Below are 19574 nucleotides of genomic sequence, written 5' to 3' on the forward strand. Positions count from 1 at the left end.
TCACAAAAAAATCACACTTGGTGGGACGCTCCTTGAAGAAGATGACTCCCATTCTCACAGAGGGCTGATCTAAGAAGTCTTGCACAGGGGCACAGTGTGCCACGGCCTGAACATCAACTTCTGCAGGACCCTGGGGCTTGCCTCTGTGCAAGGTCTCACCTTCCCACTGTGTGTAAGTTCTTCTGTGTGAAGGTATGCTAAATGTCAGAGGACAGGAAATACTCCTGTGTGCTGGTCTCAATGGTTCTGGTGACAATTGCCCTCTCAGTTACACAGATAATTTCAAGTGACCTGTTTGTGTACAAGGCAAAAAGAAAACTCTAGTAAGATAACACTACTATGACTGCCAAGGCAGTCATGGTCAGTGTGAGAAAATCTGCTCTTCACGCTGCCCATACACGGCTAGCTCTACCCCTCTCATAGGATGATGTTAAAACACAGTCCTAATTTCAGAAGCACTCACTGTTGTCGCACAAGACACTCTTTAAGAAGGCATTTGAAAACATTAAACTAGTGAAATACGGAGACAGACATGTTTTAGGAAAATGTTTTAACAGAGAAGAGAGAGAAAAGGATAGGTTTGGACAATATTAATTAGGAAGACATGACAGAAATTAGAAAAATGAGGATGTGGATGGAGCAGCAGAGGCCAAACGATTACCCTAAAGCGTCAAATAAGATGTAGATAAATTAAAGCTGGAAGGATTGCTTTACTGGTGCACTGGAAACTCCTCATTCCAGTCTCCTCTTTCTGAGAGCAGTGAGCACTTGGGTCTGCTGGCTCTTTGGACACCATTGAGCAGCAGACACTGTCCTGCCAGTTCTGCTCCATGCCCCTCCTTGCTCCCCACATGTCTCCTTGGCATGCGCCCATGTCCCATACCCACTAGTGTGACAGCTTCAGTTTCGTCCCATGGAACAATGACTCCAGGAGGCTGTGAAGGTTCGCTCTTATGCCATAGAGATACCATGGTTTCCCTGCACTCCGCTTGACATGTTCTGACCTCAAGTGTGAGAATCCACAACTGCTAGATGTTTTTCTCCTTTTCTATGCATTTAAGACAGACTTTCACACTGGCAGAAGGGATATCCCACCTCTTTTTGAAATGCTCAGCATTAAACATAGCAAGGAACATTCCAGCTTTGACTACAAACTGCAAGGGCTTCTTAGGACCATAGATTTATATGGCCTAAAAAACACACCTTGTTTGACTTTTGGTGCAACATGGACATCGAGTTTCATTCCTGATTCTTGCAGAGACTCCCCTGGAAAGTTGCCAGTTAGCCGCTTTATTTTGAAAAACCATCCAATCTTCTCTGAAGATGCCAAAAGAGAGAAAACAATGTTACTTGATGAGGGTCATAGTAGTTAATTACCTTCGCTGTTAAATATTTCTATTCCCTACTAAACAACTTCTGGCTCCTAGCTTATTAAAGAAACAGGGGAGCCAAGGGAGAGAAATTAAAAGTGAGAAAAGCAATGAGGAATGAGGACTAGACACCAGAGGGGGTGAAGCTCAGGAGAAGGGCTGAGGGATGGATAAAGCTTGTATCATGTTATTAAAAACACACTGTGGCAGTTCAAGACTGTGTGGCGGCAGAAAGGTGGAGTGGGAGATGCAAAGCAGCAGGCAGGTCATGACAGTCTATAGTGTTTCAACCTGGAAGCTGAAACAGAAATAAGAAAGAAGCATCAAGAGACCAGGACACCGGCAAAGTTATGTAGGGCCCTGGGAGCAGGGACACTGCAGATCAGGTCTAAAGTGCATTGGCAGCACTCCATAAGACATAAGAGTGGAACAACGGACCCTGAGGTACATCAGAAAAATATTGTTCAGCACCTGCTCACAATGTGGCTCTAACACACCCTGCCAAACCTGGCAGTTTCTCATTTAATAATAAAAAACCCCAAGTCTCTTTAAGTTCACCCAGGGAAATAAGTAGGTCCAGGGAAAGCCAGTGTAAGGGTAAGAAATTCCAGTCATGTGTTCCTACCCTATATGGGTGCTCATGTATCAACCAAGCTCTGTGCTTTGGGTTGTCCTTCTAGCAGGACGCTGACTCCTTTGCACAGGGCTTTAGGACTCATGGACAAGGAGAATTTTTTATCATCTCAAAGCTTTTGAGGTTTTCTATTCTGATTCTTCTTTTGGTAAGTGGCAAGATTCTTCCGAGATAGAGGAATTATTAGAAAGCACTTGGGAGAGAAGAGGACTTCTGTATGCTGCTGTTACAAGTATTGTGATTAAGTTTGTGGTTTTTTTCTTTTTATTGTTAACCTGATTTCAAATTTCCAAAGAAAAATCTCTACCCAAGCCTTTCTCCCAGTAACCCATGGAATTAGGCTATGTCCTTTACTTTGCATCATCTAGTGGCAAAACATTTTGTTTCAGGTCCCTGGACAATATCAGACTGTCATTCCCATATAGCTGTGGACTGCAGATCAAAGCTCAGAGCGTAATGGAAGAAGCCACTAAGTTGAGTGCCTGAGTTGAGACAATATGGGAATGATTTTCTAGGCATGCTGAGCACGCCTAGCCCCTGGGATGTTGCGGTTCAGATCAGCAGGAGTTTGTGGTGGTCCTCTCCACTTTAGAGCACCTGGCACAGCCAGTCAGCCAAGGAGAGATTCATGACGTGTCCAGTTTAGTTGGAAAGTAAGCCCAGGAGAGAAGGACACCATTAGAGGGGTTCTTAGGGCTCCCAGAGGACAGGGGAAGGAGGTGCAAAAGTTCATTATTTACTAAATACTCTCTGTTATATTCCAAAGCAGTCAGGCTTTGAGAATTCAGGTCTGCAGAGTAGGGATAGGACTCTTCTCCAGCTGATAAGGAAAGAATTGAGTAAGAAGGAGAAGGAGCTGTTCATCAAACTCACAGCACAGCACCTCCAGCCATTGCACTTGGTTGGGGGAGGGTTTAGGGGAGGAGGAGGAGAGGAAGAAGTATTAGGGCTGTGAGCCACTATTCATTTACAAACTATAATTAATTTGATGTTTAGATTAATTTCTGATGCACTCTCAAAGGTGCACTGAAAGCATTTTTCCTTTATTATAATGTTGATTGCTTATTGGGGAGATAAATCTAACTGTCAGTTATGCACTGACTTACCAAAACTTTCAGACCAAGCAAGCATGTATGCATAAGGAACAGCTGTTTGCAGCTCTTCAGTTAAAGGGACAGGTCTGTCTTTTCCCAATAACTCACACTAAAGAAAATCTATACATTATACACAGGGACTTCTGCTTTCTTTTGTAGCTTAACAATTTATTAGACAAGAACGTGTTAGCAGAATCTATCTTCTATTTGTCTGTCTGTCCATGTGTCTATCACTGTTCTATCCGTCTCTCCACAGAAACGATAGACAGAGTCCATCCAGAATATTTTTAAATTATGGATATGTTTGTACATACCTACTCACATGCACACTTACACAATCATTTAAAATGTTTTTTCTCATGGGGTAATTAAATGGAGGAACTCATTACTGGAGAGTCTTTGTGGCTACTCATTTAATGACCTTCAAAGGGGAAATGGCCATTTATGTGACTAATAGAAATGACCAATGGAAGAAAGAAAAGAGAAAAAAATAAAAGAATTTTTCAAAGAGATTAAAAACTTAATGCTCTGGGCTTCAAATCAGTCCATCAGCACTGGGACCTAGGAAAAGAACCTGACCAGGCTCTCATGGGTGTGCACTGCTTGTTATCTGCTACCACCTTTCCTAAAAATCCTTTGGCATTAGACAAAGTAGATTAATTCAAATCGCATAAGGTTGGTCCTATATGTGCTCCAAGGAAATTATAGTTACAAATGCTAACATTCCCATGTGCATAAGTGCCAGAGGAGGGTCTCTAGTGCTACTTTTATTCAGGCCAGATGTTTCTGTTCAGAGGTCAGAAATAATGACCTCTCCAATAGGCAGGCCCATTTCTAAACTCAAGATGATGGGTCCGCAGAGAGCAGACTTACCACGTCCTGCAGATCGACCACAGCATTTCGGCTACCCATTACATTTATTTTTATTTTTGTTTTCCCACAATCTCTCTCATGCAAAGCAAATTTCAGCTGTAGCATGGGTCTCTATAAATCCATCCAACCATCCATTCCTCCCCCCACGTATCTATCTTCAACTTCTTTATATCCATCTATCCTGTCTCATTCACTGCACAGAACTGCTCTTCAACATTTTGAAGACTGTCAGCCAGATAGTTACTGAGCAGCTGTTCAATAGATCCTCACAGCTCTGTGCTTGGCCTCAGGCCTTCCTTCTCTCACAATATTCAAACCCTGCTATGAATATGAATTTATTATTATTTCCTCATCTGTTTTCCTAAGGCCCTTCCTAGCAGATCATTTGAGACATTCACAGAGCTAAGTAACAGCATCTTCACAGGGCTCATGGTGTCTTCAGTTCACCAAGGGGATGATGAGGCATAGAAAGATATGCAAAACTATTTATTATCTTGGATACCTAATCAGAGATGCCATGAGCCTGATCAGTCTGTTTACTGGTTTTCACAAAGTATTTAGCACAATGCAGGGCACACCATGTTTATGTTTGCTTCAGATGCAGGTACAGGCAGCAGTCTTTCTGCCAGTGAAATCTCAGCTCAAGTATCAAGCACCAAGATAAGAGGAGCCCACAGAAAAGCTTAATTTTCACTGGAAAACTAGAGAGGCTTCCATACCTGTTCAAACACTGTGCCATAACTATCCACACCTTTTTAACATTTGTGTGCCATTGGCTCTGTCTGGGCCATGACAATTAACTCACAGCTGGACCTTTCTTGGGCATGGCTCAGCAATAACAAGGGCCGGGGGCTGTCTCTAGACAGCGGTATAGACCAGACCACTCTCTTTTGAGGGATAAGAGGATTTAGTTATGTAGATACAAGCCATGTAGATACAAGCCATGTAGAAACAATGTACCAATTGCACTCAGAGCCTGCCCTACTTTATTTACACGTAAAAAAGTAGCTTAGGAGACCTTATTAAAGGAATTTGACATATGATATACCCAGCATAACTGGAATATCATCACAGACATAGGGATCAATTCCAGTTCTTCAAGGCAGCATTTGATTGTACAACTACAAAACCATCCTTTCCCTGCCTTATTTACTGTCTACATTCCAACTCCTGCAATAATGAGTCTGATACATTGCCATTTTCCTCACCCTGTTATGTTATTCATTCTCTACAGTAATTAAAACAAGGATGCCATGAAAAAGAAAAATACAAAAATGTGTGGTTAGAAGCAATGCCTTAATGCATATACAAAACAATACAGAATTAAAATTTTATAGGTAACATAATTTCTTGCATCTCTAACTGGAGTGTTTCGTTCTGCAACCTTATCATTGTTTTAGCGTATTGCTACATGTGATATCTTCCCTTTCCAAGTAAGCAAACTAAAGTTAAAGAAATCCCCAAATGAGATTAACATCTTCAAATAGTATATATTGACATTTACAAAGGTTGTCATCAGGACAACAACTTGCAGATCCCCATAAAATATGTATACCTTCCTTAACTGTTTCTGGTTTCATTTATCTCAAATCCCCAACAAAATTCAACATCATCTCTTCTCTCCCTGTTCTTGATCTGTAATATATCACATATGTATAGGCATGTACGTTTTATATGCACTATATATATATATATATGTTACTGCAAGAGCAAATATGTCTACAAGCTACTAGAAACAGTGACAACCACTGAATAGGTGGTTTGAATTTGGGCAAGCTTCTCCAATGCTTGTTGGCCTTCAAGGTGAAAAAGCTTTTCTTCACACCCAGTCTGGACCTCTCTTGTTTCAATTTATGTCCTTTGTCTCTCATTCTCCCACCATGCACCACTGTGAATCATAGAATCATAGAATATCTTAAGTTGGAAGGGACTCATCAAGATCATTGAGTCCAACTCCCTGCACCTCACAGGACTACCTAAAACTAATCCATATGACTAAGTGCATCATCCAGGTGCTTCTTGAACTGTGACAGTCTTGGTGTCATGTCCACTTCCCTGAGTTTGTTGCATGGATTGACCACCCTTTCAGTGAAATACCTTTTCCTAATGTCCAATCTGAATTTCCCCTGACATGAAGAGACTTTATCTGTCTTCTTGCTCTTACAGGATGAGTGCTCCAGCCCTTGTCCATCCTGATGACCCTAATGGACTTATTATGAGAATTTATCAGCATCTACGCTATGATATGAAGGTGTTTCATTCCCATTGACATTGATGACAGAAGAAGCCAGATGATCATTTCCCTGTCCATTGTGGGTAGTTGACAACACAGAGGTCTTACATTGACACTGAAAGGACCACAGATGTAACAGCTGATTGGATCTGGAACAGAATGTTATCTTCCAGCCTAAAATGTACTTGTATAACTCCTTCCTTTCTGCTCTTAGTACCCAGAATAGTTCAGGGACAGTTCACAACCCCCAGGCCTAGGTATTAAGAGACTTTCTCTTTTTCTTATCCAGTGACTCACTCCATATGAGGAGTCTTTTTCCTGTTGATTTCACTTTAGTTTTGTTAGCTGGTTTTCACATAGTGGCCTCCATAGAATATAAAGTATTGGTTTGAAAAACCTAGTTGAAAACTATTCATCACTATTTCTGGCTTCTGAACAGAAACTTCCAGACTGTCCCACAAGAGAAGTATCAAATCTTTCTATAACTATTGGGTTGCCCCAGCCTGCCCATAATAAGGTATCAGGTGTGCAATGACATAAGGGAGGAGAGATGGTTAGTTGTGCATCTAAGTAATGATCAGCAGGAGCAAGGTGGGGAGATTCTCTACATTGCTACACCAAGAATGGATCTATTTCAGGGACTCCCTGGAACATGAGAAAACTGATGAAAAGTAACCACTAATACAATTCAGAGTGCACCTTCCTGATCAGTTTTCCTGTGTGGTTGGTTTTGTCATTTTGGTTTGTTGGCTTTTTTATTGGTCCAGGAAGGAATTTACTTCCCAATTATTAAATATTATCAAAAAGAAGATCATCTTTTATGACTCTTTTCTCTTATAAACCAAGAAGGATAACTGATGATTTCAGTAGCTGCAGTGTTCATATATGGCTTCTTTATCAAGAACCCACAAATTGAATGGGATCCAAGAGAGAAATCAGGAGCAAGGAAATTACGATTAAGATCAAAAATGAATTGTGATGTGGATGGAGGGAGCTTCAGTAGTTATTGTCACCTTGTTTATATTGTACAACTCCAACAAAACAAATGTAAAAATACTGTTCATCTTGATTCAGCAACATTCTCAATGCAACCTTAATTGAGCATCTACTTAGATCTCACTCACAACATGTATAAAACCTACACTAGCCTCATTCTTTACTTTTGGTTTTACACAAGCAGAAGAACTTGCTTCCTCAAAAGTTCATCTGCTTTTTCCAAACACGCACTTTCCCCATAAACCTTATATAAACACATCATTACACAAAACATTTACAAAGGCTCAGAAAGCAAGTCAAGAAGAGGTTTTTTCCATTTCTGAAAGCAGTTAAGAAATTGCTTCAGTCTTAATCATCATTCAAAAAAAACCCACCAAATACCATTTACTTATCTATGGGTCATTCTTCAGTGGTTAGTTTGTGCCTTGTGAGAAAATGATCATCATCACTTTGGTTAGAACATTATGCTTCTTTTAGAAGAATTACAATGCTTCTGTCCACAGCAGACACGTATTCATACTGGTCCAATGTTTGATTCATAGGGTCTCCAAAAAATGACTGAAGCCTGATTCCTTCACTTCTTTTATCCATTTGTTGGGTGACTACAACTCCTACTTTGGAGAAAGAGTAGAACCACAGTCCAAAAGATCAGAGAAATAGTTGCTCATCCTTTAGACAACCTCTGTTTACAGGAAAAATATAAGTATTTAGTGTTTTTTTGTTCTTAGGATGAGAAGTCTCTTGTGGTATTCAATATCAAACTTTTAATTCTTTTTCTCTTTTTGGAAAAAGTTGGTCCTGATCAGGTGCCCTAGTTCCAGATATATGTGCGAGTCAAAACTCTAGACTTAGATTATCACAGTAATTTAAACTACCCAAGTTCTACTCTAAATTCAATCCCAACCTTGTGCTTTTGATGTAAGCCATGACAGTAATTTCAGTACAATAAAGCCCAAACGGATTGTGAAAGAAAAGACTCACAGAAACAGAAGTCCTTCTTGATTTGAACCACTATATTCAGTGTCAGCATCTGAAGCCCTCAACCTCCTTCAGAGAAGATGCTGCTTCTTTGAGGCACTGTCTGGAGAGCTTCCAACAATGCACAATAACAGGGATGACTTCTCTGCACTTTCCAGGTCACACTGCCTCAATGTACAGAAGTAGTTTCATGCACAGTAAGATGGGAAGGTGACATAAGGAAGATGTTTGTGTATTTCAAGCTACCTTCTGGACTGGGTGTTCTGACCTTTAGAGAAAGTTAATCATGCCATCTACTTTCACTCTTCATTTAATCTCCCCTTCCCATCTGTTCAGTTTCTCTCAGCTGGAAGCAAGATGAAGAACGAGTACCAGTCAGCTGTCTCAGTGGTCCGCAGCCCACACTTTGGGGCCATTTATTATAGGGCATTAACATCAATTGTCATCTCTATCATGACTGTTACCACGGTCCATGCCAGATTAGTAGGCAAGAATGGATTTTCTAAATATCTGAAATGTGAAATGAACAATAGACAGACACACAGACAGATCTGCAGTATCAGAAGGAACTGTTCTGATTGCTTGGACTGAACTCTGAAAGAACGTATGCCAGATACCTCAGCTCATGTGACAGGTTCAAACCTTCTGCTTGAGTCATAGCATCCCTTTTAGAAAATCTCTTAATCAAGATTTCATTTGATAGGTGCTCCACCCCTATTGCTAAACAAGATGTTCCAAATAGTTAATTATCTTCACTACTTAAAAAATGCAGACTCGGTGTCTTATTTCCATTTTAAATTTGTCAAACGTCTGCTTCCATCCAGAAGAAATCATCAAGCTCTTTTTTTTTTCTATATTAAAAACCCCATGTTCTATTAGAAATTATTTATAGACTATGGTCAGAAGACTGTTTAACCTTCTCTTCAATAAACTGTGGCAACTCTCATTACTTTCTCAGACCTAGAATTATTCTAGTAGTTCTGAATAATTCTTAAAACTTATTTTTTGTAGAGAAATCCCCAGAAATAAATGCAGAATTCCAGTAAGGATCATTCCTGAGCCATACTCAGATGTAACATCGCCTTGCTACTTCTAGAGGATATTCCTCAGAGACTGGCTTCATCCCAAGACTGTATTGAGCCTTGGGACTTTGAGAGTTTTGATATAATACTGAGAGCTTATGTATTTCACTGTTATCATGGCACCTATGTTCGTCTTAGAAGCACTGTTTGCTAGTGAAGATTTTACCTTATTATGAGTGATACACTTGCTTTTTCCTGTGGATACTTAATTTTGCATTTGGTTGGATTAAGATGAACACTCTTTAGCTGAGTCCAGCCCACGCAATGATCCAGGTCAACATGACAAACTTCTGCCATTATTTACCACTTCACCATTTTTGTATGATTGGCCAATTTTACCAGTAACTATTTCAGATGTCTTCCAGGTAATGTTAGAGAAACTAAATAGCACAGAACTTTCAGTACACTCCGGAAGGAGCCTACTAAAAAAACCTCAATATTGAAAGTCACAATTTACAGTATTTTGGTGGTCTATTATCCAATCTTTAAGAAGTTTGATGTGGACTGCTTTCATTTACTATAAAGAAGTGCTCTTTCAAATAGTCTAGAAAAGTTCAAGTGTACTTTATGAAAACTTACTATATTAACCAAATTTGTAATTTCAAGCAATGAGGGTAATTTGATAGATGCCATTTTCCATGAAAATGTGATCATCTGTATTAATTGTACACCTTTTAATTCTCTGCCATATGATTTTTTTCAAAATTTTCATAATTTTACTTAGGCTTATGAAAGATTAACTACATTTACCAGGTCATTTAGTTTACATCCTTAAAAATTAATAATAGGTTGAGGATTTTTTTTTACTGGAACACTTTGAAGGTTTTCTAATATTCCATAAATTTCTAAAATGGACATCAGTGGGTCAGCAAATTTCTGAGTCAATTCTTCAAATATTCTGAGGTTCCAACTATCTCATCCAGCAGATGTGAAATATTTAATAGTAGTTGTTTAACATTGTCATGGTTTAACTCTAGCCAGCAACTAAGCACCACACAGCTGTTTGCTCTCTCCACTCACCTTTCCCCCATTGGTATGGGGGAGAGAATCAGAAGGGTAAAATTAAAAAAAATCATGGGTTGAGATAAAGACAGTTTAACAGGCAAAGCAAAATAAGGAATTAATTCACTACTTCCCTTTGGCAGGCAGGTGTTCAGTCATCTTTAGGAAAACAGGACTCCATCATACATAATGGTTACTTAGGGAGACAAACACCATCACTTCAAACATTCCCTCCTTCTTTCCTCTTCCCCCAGCTTTACCTGCTGAGCATGATGTCATATGGTAGGGGATATCCCTTTGGACAGCTGGGTTCCTCTGTCCCAGCTGTGTCCCCTTTCAGCTTCTGTACACCTCCAACGTAATCATTGATGGAGTGGAGTGAGAAGCAGAAAAGGCCTTGACTCTGCATCAGCACTGCTCAGCAATAACTAAAACATCCCTGTGTTATCAACATTGCTTTCAGCACAAATCCAAAACATACTCCCATACCAGCCTATGAAGAAAATTAACTCTCTCCTAGCCAAAACCAGCACAAGAATAGTCATCAGTTACTGGCTGTTCGTAGAGTAAAAAATGGGTGTATAGATGGATGAATGGTTGGGATGAATAGCTGGATAGACAGATCTCACTTGGACATGATTAAACATCAGTGGAAGGTTAAATATTCCACAAAGTCATTCAACCCTATTAGACACTGAAAAACAGCTGAAGTGTTATGCCCTTGATCCGCAGACGTACTCCTTTATTGAGTATTCCAGTACCCATAAATCACCTTACAGTACAATACCTTCCAATGCACACATACATTATAGAGCTACTTACATACAGATAGTATCCTGAAATTCTTTACAACACTAAAAAATTGCAAGACACCAGCTAGGACACAGTGTGAAGAACATATCAAGTTGAAGACCTTGCAAAGCAATTAAAGGAAAACCTCCTTTCTCTGATAAGACTAACAAACATGGAGAAAGAGAAACTGAGCAGTATTAGGAAAGAAATGAGCAGAAGTAGGAGGGAAGTGCTGAGGTGTAGAGAGTCAGGTCATAATTCCTGGGAGAGGAGCAGGAGGTCCTTCTCAGCACCTTTCCTGCAGAGTAGACTCCTGTGATTTGAACAACTTTTCATTGCCTTCCCAGCAGGAAATGCCTCCCTGATATTCCTAGAACTCACCCTTCACTGGTTAGTAACAAAAGTAAGGAAGCCATGCTCTAAAGGAACAGTTCTGTTAATAACCAGTTATATTATTAACTAATTCCTTAATTACTAACTCAAATGCTTGGGGGAAGGAAAGGAGCAGAGCTTCTTGCCTAACCAATTGCCAGTGCTTTCTGCAGCTTCCTCCATCTTAGTAGCCTGGCCAAAGGCACCTTTTATGTCCTGGGTAGCAGCACTTTGGACACAAGGGAAGCAAGGGGCATGGACTTCTCCTGCTCTAGTAGCCAGCCCACATGCATAGTGTTTCTTCTTTTTCACCACATGGAAATATGCCTTCCCCAGGCTGAGAAGCAGATCCTTGCTCTTCTGTAATTCTCTTTTCCCTTCAGTGAGATGAACATGGTTGAATGACAAGAGGGAAAAGTTCAGAAGAATGAGATCCCCTCCTTAGCTAGGACTTTCATAACTGGAGGAACAAGAAGTGCCAAGATCCCTCATGGCAGTCAGACAAATACATTGACAGCCAGAACCAGAAAAATTTATCTCTGGCCTAAACCTGCTAATAAGCACCAATGGCTATCTGTTTTTGTTGCAATCTTTTACAAAGTGCATCTCTAAGATGGTAGGTTTGTGCAGCAAGCCTCTGGAACATAGACCAAACAACTCTCTTTAGTTTTAATATAAGTTAAATATTTTTTCAATACTTGCTTCTTTCAGGCTTCTCTTTTCCTTTCTGTTGCCTAAGACCAGCCAGGTTACATGAGTGGACCTCCTGTAGGACCATCTGCCCCCAGTTTTGGAGTCTGGATCAAAAGTTGCATCTGGACCTGTCATTCGCCATAGATGTGACTTTTGATTTAGAGGATGCTCAATGTAGCTACCAAGCACTGGTCTCCATCCAGAGAAAACCTTCTGCTGAAGAGAGGCAACATGTTACTCCAACCTGGTAGCAGATCATCAACAGGCTGTTTTGCACATTAACCACTAATTCTCCTTGCAGCATGCAAAAAGAAACATAAAACTTAGAAAGACCAATTAGAGATCCATGGGAACCTAATGAAGTACTCATTCAGGACTGCATTTAGTGCACAAACTAATTCATAGCCATGCAGAGACACTATTCATTGTGAAGGAAAAGTTTACAGTTCAAAAAAAGTCTTCAGATACACTCTGAGATAGATTGCTAATTCCCTTCTTTATCGTCTCAGCTGACTAAAACAAAACCAGCCCTTGAGTAATATCAGTTACATAAAGCCCTTGGTGATCATACGGGTGTCATGAGTAGAGCACAAAGCTCCCTCAGAGTGCCCCACTACAAAGACTTCCTGTGGAAGAAATGAGGAGAAAACAAAGCATCCTCCAAGATGCTAACCCAATTTATCCCTGCTGATCATTTACATAGTCACGCAGGAAAAGAGCAGGTCAGGAGGAGTCATGGACTTCAACATCAGTACCTTTCTGGAAGATGCTGTGCAGAATCAGGAAGATTAGATGACCTGAGCTGCAGCCCTAGCAGATTTCTTCATTCTTTGCTGCTTTGATAAATCATTTATTAGAAGAGGCTTTTTACATAATCCCTGGGAAAAAAAAAAAACAAACCCAAACACATCCCTCCATAAAATAGATTTATCACAAAATCCTGTCCTCCTACCAACCATCTTCAGACCAGAACATATATTTCTTTGATTATTAATTAACTGATGCACAGAAACAGCTTCAAGCTTTTTAACCTCTCCTTTTCTCTTTTGTCCTTCAAAAGTGTAGATGACAATGCAGGGGTGGTGTTCAAAACACAGATAACTTCTTAAGCCCTGTAGTCATGGGCTCAAGCATTAAAGCCATTCAAAAAGCAAGTATTTAAGCTATTTTCCCAGTACATACATTCTGTTACTTGTCATACATGTTCAAATCTGGCATAATACCACTAACGCCGCCGACACTGACATGAAGAACAGAGATGGTTAACTGCCAATAGTGCACAGAATGACAACAAAAAAGTCATATAATCTACCAGTAGGTATTTGAATTGAAAAGAGAAAGGACTACAATATTGTTAGCACAGCTTGTCTGTCTATCTGTCTATCCCTTATCAGTGTGACATCTCAACTCTCATGATAAGCCATAGTTTTTCTTCTTTTTGGAGTCCATCCAAATTCCCTCTAAAATATGAAATACAGCTCCACATAAATAACAGGTAGGAGGAGAGCTGAATGCATCAACAACTTCTGAGCGTATCAAACCCCCTGAAACTAAAGCAGTCAAATGAAACTAGAGGAATTAGCTGCTCTGTCCCTAGGATGTGCTCACAAGGAAAATGCACATTTATTGGCATTTGCCCTCCTTCTCTCTGCCCAGCCCTCTCACCCCATGCCCTCCACCCTCAGCAGCTAGCCAGTGCAGATGTTCATGTTACAGCAGTGGATATCAGGACAATTGAGGAGGAAAAAATGAACATTCCAAAACTGGTCCAAATCTGTAGGCAACTCATACCAATAGCATCAGAGTACAACTTTCAGCTTCATTATCTGGTCTAAATGAAATATAGTGAGCAAATGCACCTCTGATCTCTGTTATTAGTCCCATTTGTTAAAATGCTGTATTATTTACAGCTTTGTACAGAATGAGGAAATGGCCTTAGAATTTTATCTCACAAACAAAGTCATGATAAAAACTAGTGTAGCTTTGTGAGCTTATCTAAAGGCAAGGTTCTTCCAAAGGTACAACCGTATCAGTATCTCAGCAGTAGGGCTTGTCACCCAAATAAAAGTCTAGTCTTGGCAAAAGTAGACAAATAGCAGACTTCCATCATACTTGGCAGAATTTGTGGTGGGGTTTGCATGAATCAGGAGCTTGATTCAGCAATTAACATCACTTTAGGGAGAGACTCTCCGAGGCATTAGCCAGTTAACAACACCTTAACTTGAGATGTCAGCTCCAACCAAGGAACCAGGTAGATGCCACAGTAGAGGTACCCCGATTTAAGCAAGGTGCCTGCCTTCACTGCAGTCAGCACTGGCCCCTGCTACACAGTCAGTGGGACTTGATTTAGATGAGCACAGCTAGGAGTGTCCTGACAAAAGAGGGAAATCAGGTCTTACGCTCTACTGTGACGATATTGGCTGGACCTCCACTGATTATTTTAGGACCCCAAGGTGATTTGCTCACCAAGAGATGGGCATATAGACACAGTCTAGATGTGCACATTTAGTCAGTAAGAGGTACATTGCAACAGGACCAGTTACAAGAGCAGAAATCAAAGTTCACAGGCAAGCTAGGTTCTCTACAGACATGACACAAGCGATTATCCAGCTGCAGCCAGCTCAGCTTTGATATCTGGTAGCTGTGTATATATTAGTAAAGTAAACATACCTGGCACTTTCTTCTAGCACTGGGACCAGCTGGCACAGAATCGCCCACACCCAAACTATTAAATTCTCTTACTTTCCAGAACATCATGGCCACATTCAAGCTAACTACTGAAAACAGCCTCTGTTCTGTGTTAATACTCAGACTTTGTCTGAAGTTAGGACAAGACAAACCTATGTTAAAGACCTTTCTACATGATTGTGTTCCAGTTTCTCTCAACTTCCCTGCCACAGTTTTAGTCTACTGTTATAAATCTAGTTTACCGGTCTTGGGCAGGAGTATTAGCAACCCAGAGGTGATTTTAAAAAGAACTGTCTTTCACTACATTGTTTATTCAAAGATGTGAGCTAGCTACACTGCAAAGATGAAGTTGAAGCTCAACTAAAGCATTTCCAAGGAACTTTCCAGCAGTGTTTAAAGACTTAATCAACTCAGGTGAAATCAGGAGGTGTTTAGTTTGTTCCTTTGCTGAGATCAAATCATAAGACCTTGTTGACTGAAAGATTATTCAACTAGTCAAATGGAAACTAGGAAAATTACCACGTACTTACGGGCTAAAAGTGATTGCAAAAGCAGATCCATTGCCATTGAATAATACCCAAGCTCATTACTCACCATAACTTTCTAGTTTTCTGTTTAGAGATTGATGACTGCTGTGAGGCTTCAGCAAGAATTTTGCTCGCATCTCCAGAGCTGCAGTGTCAGTACTTCTTCATCCAGGTGGTTGGCAGGAAAACTGCATGGACAGACAGTTACTTGGAGCCTTGGCTTCAAGAGGGGAGGATGAAGAAGGATGCCCATTTATTCCATGGGCTTCCCTCTTAAAACCACATCTGCCATACTCAGTAAACCTGTTATCTCACTTTGAGGACCATAGATTTTTACGACCTCTCACATAAACTTATGTTATAAAGGCAGGGAGTACAGCTTTAAAGCAAGAGTAAGAAGATGTGCTTGCATATATGTCTATACTTATGCATGTCTTTTTCAAATGCAAGCCACCTTGTGTCATCTTTGAGACTTGCTTTCGATGAGGAACTAGAGCAGAGAGGAGGTGCTGCTGGATGCATTCACAGTACAGCCGAAGGCTGCAAGCCATGCCTCGTGCTGTTGAGAGGAGCAGGTGCATACCTGGCAGCAAGTGCTCAGCATTCGCTTTTTGAGGGGCTCTCAAACTGTTTCTTCATTTCAACCTGTCTGTTGAGAGAGACTGGGTTCCTAGGGTTGATTTGTGCTGCCAGAGTTTTGCAGGGGTGGGAAACAGATGGCTTTGTCTGGAGCACAGTCTGGTCCAGGCTGGTCTTGCTCAGGGTTTGTGCTCAGAAATGTTGTTGGCACACAGGGACATTTCTGGCAAAGGTAACAGAGGTAATTCTTATACAATGTGATGGCCCCTTGCCTCACTAACATCTCAGACCTATGGTCACTCCAACTAAAGTCACAGACAGACTGGGCAAATGAGACCTTTTCCTGGAGCTAACATAAACAAAAGAAGAAAAAAAAAGAAACCCATGTCAGAAGCCTCCCAAAAGCTGAATGCTTTAGATGCATTGCAGGCTGCATGGTTCTGACCTACCTTGGCCCTTCTGATCCCCAGAGAGCATGTCTTCCATTGAGACAAGGATTGTCATTTTAGGTGGCTTGTAGATACAGTGTTCAGCCACTATAGGTGTTTCTACTGCTGGATGCACTCCATGGCTGATTGGATGATTTGCTGACAAGGTAGGAAACTACTTATGGAAAACATGGGAAGAAAGCACTAGTGTTCATCTTTCCCAACTGCAGAGTCAACATAAAGTCTGCAGAAATTGCCAGTTAATAGCTTCTCATATAGCTTAAGTGGCCAACAATCAAACTATTCATGCCAGTGAATACCATAATGAAGAACTTATTAAACTCACATTTTACTTACATTGCCATAATAAGGACGTAACAGTAGGTATATCAGGTAGCCTTCATCATGAATAGTGGAAGGCAAAGGCAAGGTTATGCTGGTGAGTGCAGGAAGGTCTAGATATTTGCTGTAGTCATGATGGAGGGAAAAAGAGCAAGACAGAATGCCTTGAGACCATGCACCACATTTGCTGACACCCAGCTCAGAGGAGACCCAAATCTTGTGTGTCCTAGTACTGTGGCACCACCATTTGGGTCCCCATGCTTCACACAGTCTTGTGTCCAAACTGGCACTCAGCCCATGCACTGTGTCCTGGGACACTGATCTGTAACAACCCCTCCTATCCTTTGTCCCCCATTGGCAACCATCCTCTCCTCACTCTCCTGCCCACCTGGCCACCCTCCTACCTGCTCACTCCCTCTCTCCCACCACCCTCACCCCCTTCCCCATGTTCATTCTCAGTGGTCGTTGCATGTACGTGCCTTGGCCCCCTTCGGTACATTAAACTCCTTGCCTTGCCTCATGTTTTGACAGGTTTTGTGAGTTTTGACAATCCTGCCAGTGCCCAAGCTGCCATCCAGGCTATGAATGGCTTCCAAATTGGCATGAAGAGGCTGAAGGTCCAGCTGAAGAGGCCAAAGGATGCTAATCGTCCCTACTGAAGAGTTATGGGAACCACTGGATACAAAGCACTAGCACAGGTAACTGCATGGGGAAGAGGTTGTCAGCTGTGGTTGTAGCCTCTCTTTGTGTTGTAGACCCTCAAAAATGTTCAGCTCTGTGACTCTCTAGCTTCTGCCTTTTTCACTTAGGCCTCTGGCTAGAGCCACACTGCACAAATACGCACTCACACATAAACCAGGAACTGTCTGTGTGTGCGTCTCTTTAGAAAAAGAGGTGGAAGGATGCTTAACGAGAGATGAGCCAAGTTTCCCACCCCAGGGTCAAAGTCTTCCTGGTCACTAGAGGAGAGCCAGCAGCCGTCTTGATTCCCCTTGCTCAGCCAAAGAGAGCATTTCTGGTGGCTGAAGAAAATCTGCAATTAAGAAATGGGACTGGGCTGGAGTTCAATCCCAGGTGACTGGACTGGGACAGTGTCTGTCTCAATAGCTCTGTGTTGCAAACGTTTCAAAGCATTCTTCATTCTTCATGCAATATAGTCTGTATCCAATTTCATTCCAGCACAATAACTTTATGTAAATATGTCTCCCCAACAACTAAATAACCCCCAATTTCTTTCTTCTCAAGCCCACAAAATTAATAGAAGAACACATGCTCACTTCTTGTGCAGTTACTGTTAACTTCTGTGTGTAGATAAAACCCAACCAAAAGTCAAGGAAGCTTTGCTCAAGTAAGGACCTAGACAAATCTGAATGAGGGTCTCATTTTTAGACTCATGTACTTTATGTTGTTGGAAAGGACCCAGCTTGATGCTCCAAGGGAACTTCTAATACATGTACCAATGTCAAAAATATCAGAAGGAGTGGCTTGTTTCATTGGAATCCCAGCCTACCACAAACAACAAAAATGGAGATATTTCCAAAAACGGAAATATTTTCCACCACTGGCTAGATTTTCCAATAAGTTAATTCTTTGAGAAACAGAAATACAAGACCTCGTGTGTTTGCTACAGAGACAGAAAGTCTCCCTGTTGTTAAAACTGTTCAACACCAGAAATTTCCCAATAAACCCAGCAGCCAGAGTGGCCCCAAGGTGCAACAAGCAGCTTGCACTCCCAAATTAGTGACAGAGATGGGTTAGGTGACCCTTCTAGGCCAGTATAGCTGTAATGTCTAAGATTCAGTGATTTTGATTCAGGCATTTTTTGAACCGTCTAAGGTACTTGCAGGAAATCCCTATCTTCAGCCTTTTCAAAGAACTATGAAGGGTTCTAGTTTTTCACTGCTATCTCTAATATCTCTGAAAAATGTATTGTTCCAGTCTTCAGAGCAGCTTCCTTTCCTCTGAGAATTAAGGAATGGGACCAAAATGTCTTTGAAAGAGGTGCTGCACTGAAGAAAACATGAAACAGATTAAGAAACCTTTCAATAACCATATTAGGTGCATGTGCAAGTTAAAACGTCCATAGTCTAGGCTCTCCTTTTTATGTGACTATATGAAGGTAACTGGCAGTGCATTTTCCCTCTTCAAATACCTTTTCTTTTCCTTGTTTATGACAAGGCCTCTTGGAAGCTTGAAACCAAGATGTTTCCATATCCAAATGCTTTTTGCTTCATCACACTGGCTTTTTACTGCAGGTTTTGCTGGAGGAGAGTGGGAGATGCATGCATGCAATTTTTTAAAGCAGAAGCTGTCTTTGTTGAGGAGATTTCCAATGACACCTGCAAAGGGATGGAGGAACACAAGCACATCCCTGGTTTGGCACCAAGCAATAGCTCCATATTGTAGTGTAGCTGTGATCACTGGGGATATGCTTCTTTCTTATGGTCAAGTAAGAAAGTGGAGGCCTGTAGACACTTGTGTTGGTAAAGGTTTCCTGATACAAGTCTATGGTGTTTTCATTATCATGCATCATATGAAGTGCTCTGGCTCTACCTTTTCATGATCAGGCTGATGTTGAGGTCTCAGCTTGTTTCCTAGTAAAAGGTTACTCAGGAACAGGATTAATATTGGTTGTTTGGGTTTGGTTTTTTTCCCCCATTAAATTATATAAAAATAAATCAGCTGGTAAAATGGCAATAAAATTCCATATCTCTCTCTTTTAGAGCATTTTTTTTCTTTCATTTGCTTCTGCAAAGCAGGAGAACATTCTTGAACTGTCACCTTTAAATAGGAAGTCCTTTAACTTTCCTGGCTTATACTTCGGTTTTAATGCTCTGTTGTCCAGCAAAATTGGTTCAGTTGTTACCATCAGATCACTTCCATCCTCTTGT

General features: G+C 41.0%; 1 protein-coding gene across 1 annotated transcript in view; it reads left to right on the top strand.

The window, feature by feature from the left end:
• LOC104546882 (CUGBP Elav-like family member 4) overlaps positions 1-19574 on the top strand; it is a gene marked incomplete at its 5' end in the record, with an annotated part of 65767 nt that overhangs the window by 23610 nt on the left and 22583 nt on the right. The window contains one exon of the mRNA XM_010192387.1: positions 17215-17381. Coding sequence (XP_010190689.1) covers positions 17215-17342 — 128 coding nt within the window. The remainder of the gene's footprint in view (positions 1-17214; positions 17382-19574) is intronic.

The sequence above is a fragment of the Mesitornis unicolor genome, unplaced genomic scaffold (assembly GCF_000695765.1).
Source record: "Mesitornis unicolor isolate BGI_N332 unplaced genomic scaffold, ASM69576v1 scaffold12269, whole genome shotgun sequence".
Taxonomy (NCBI): domain Eukaryota; kingdom Metazoa; phylum Chordata; class Aves; order Mesitornithiformes; family Mesitornithidae; genus Mesitornis; species Mesitornis unicolor.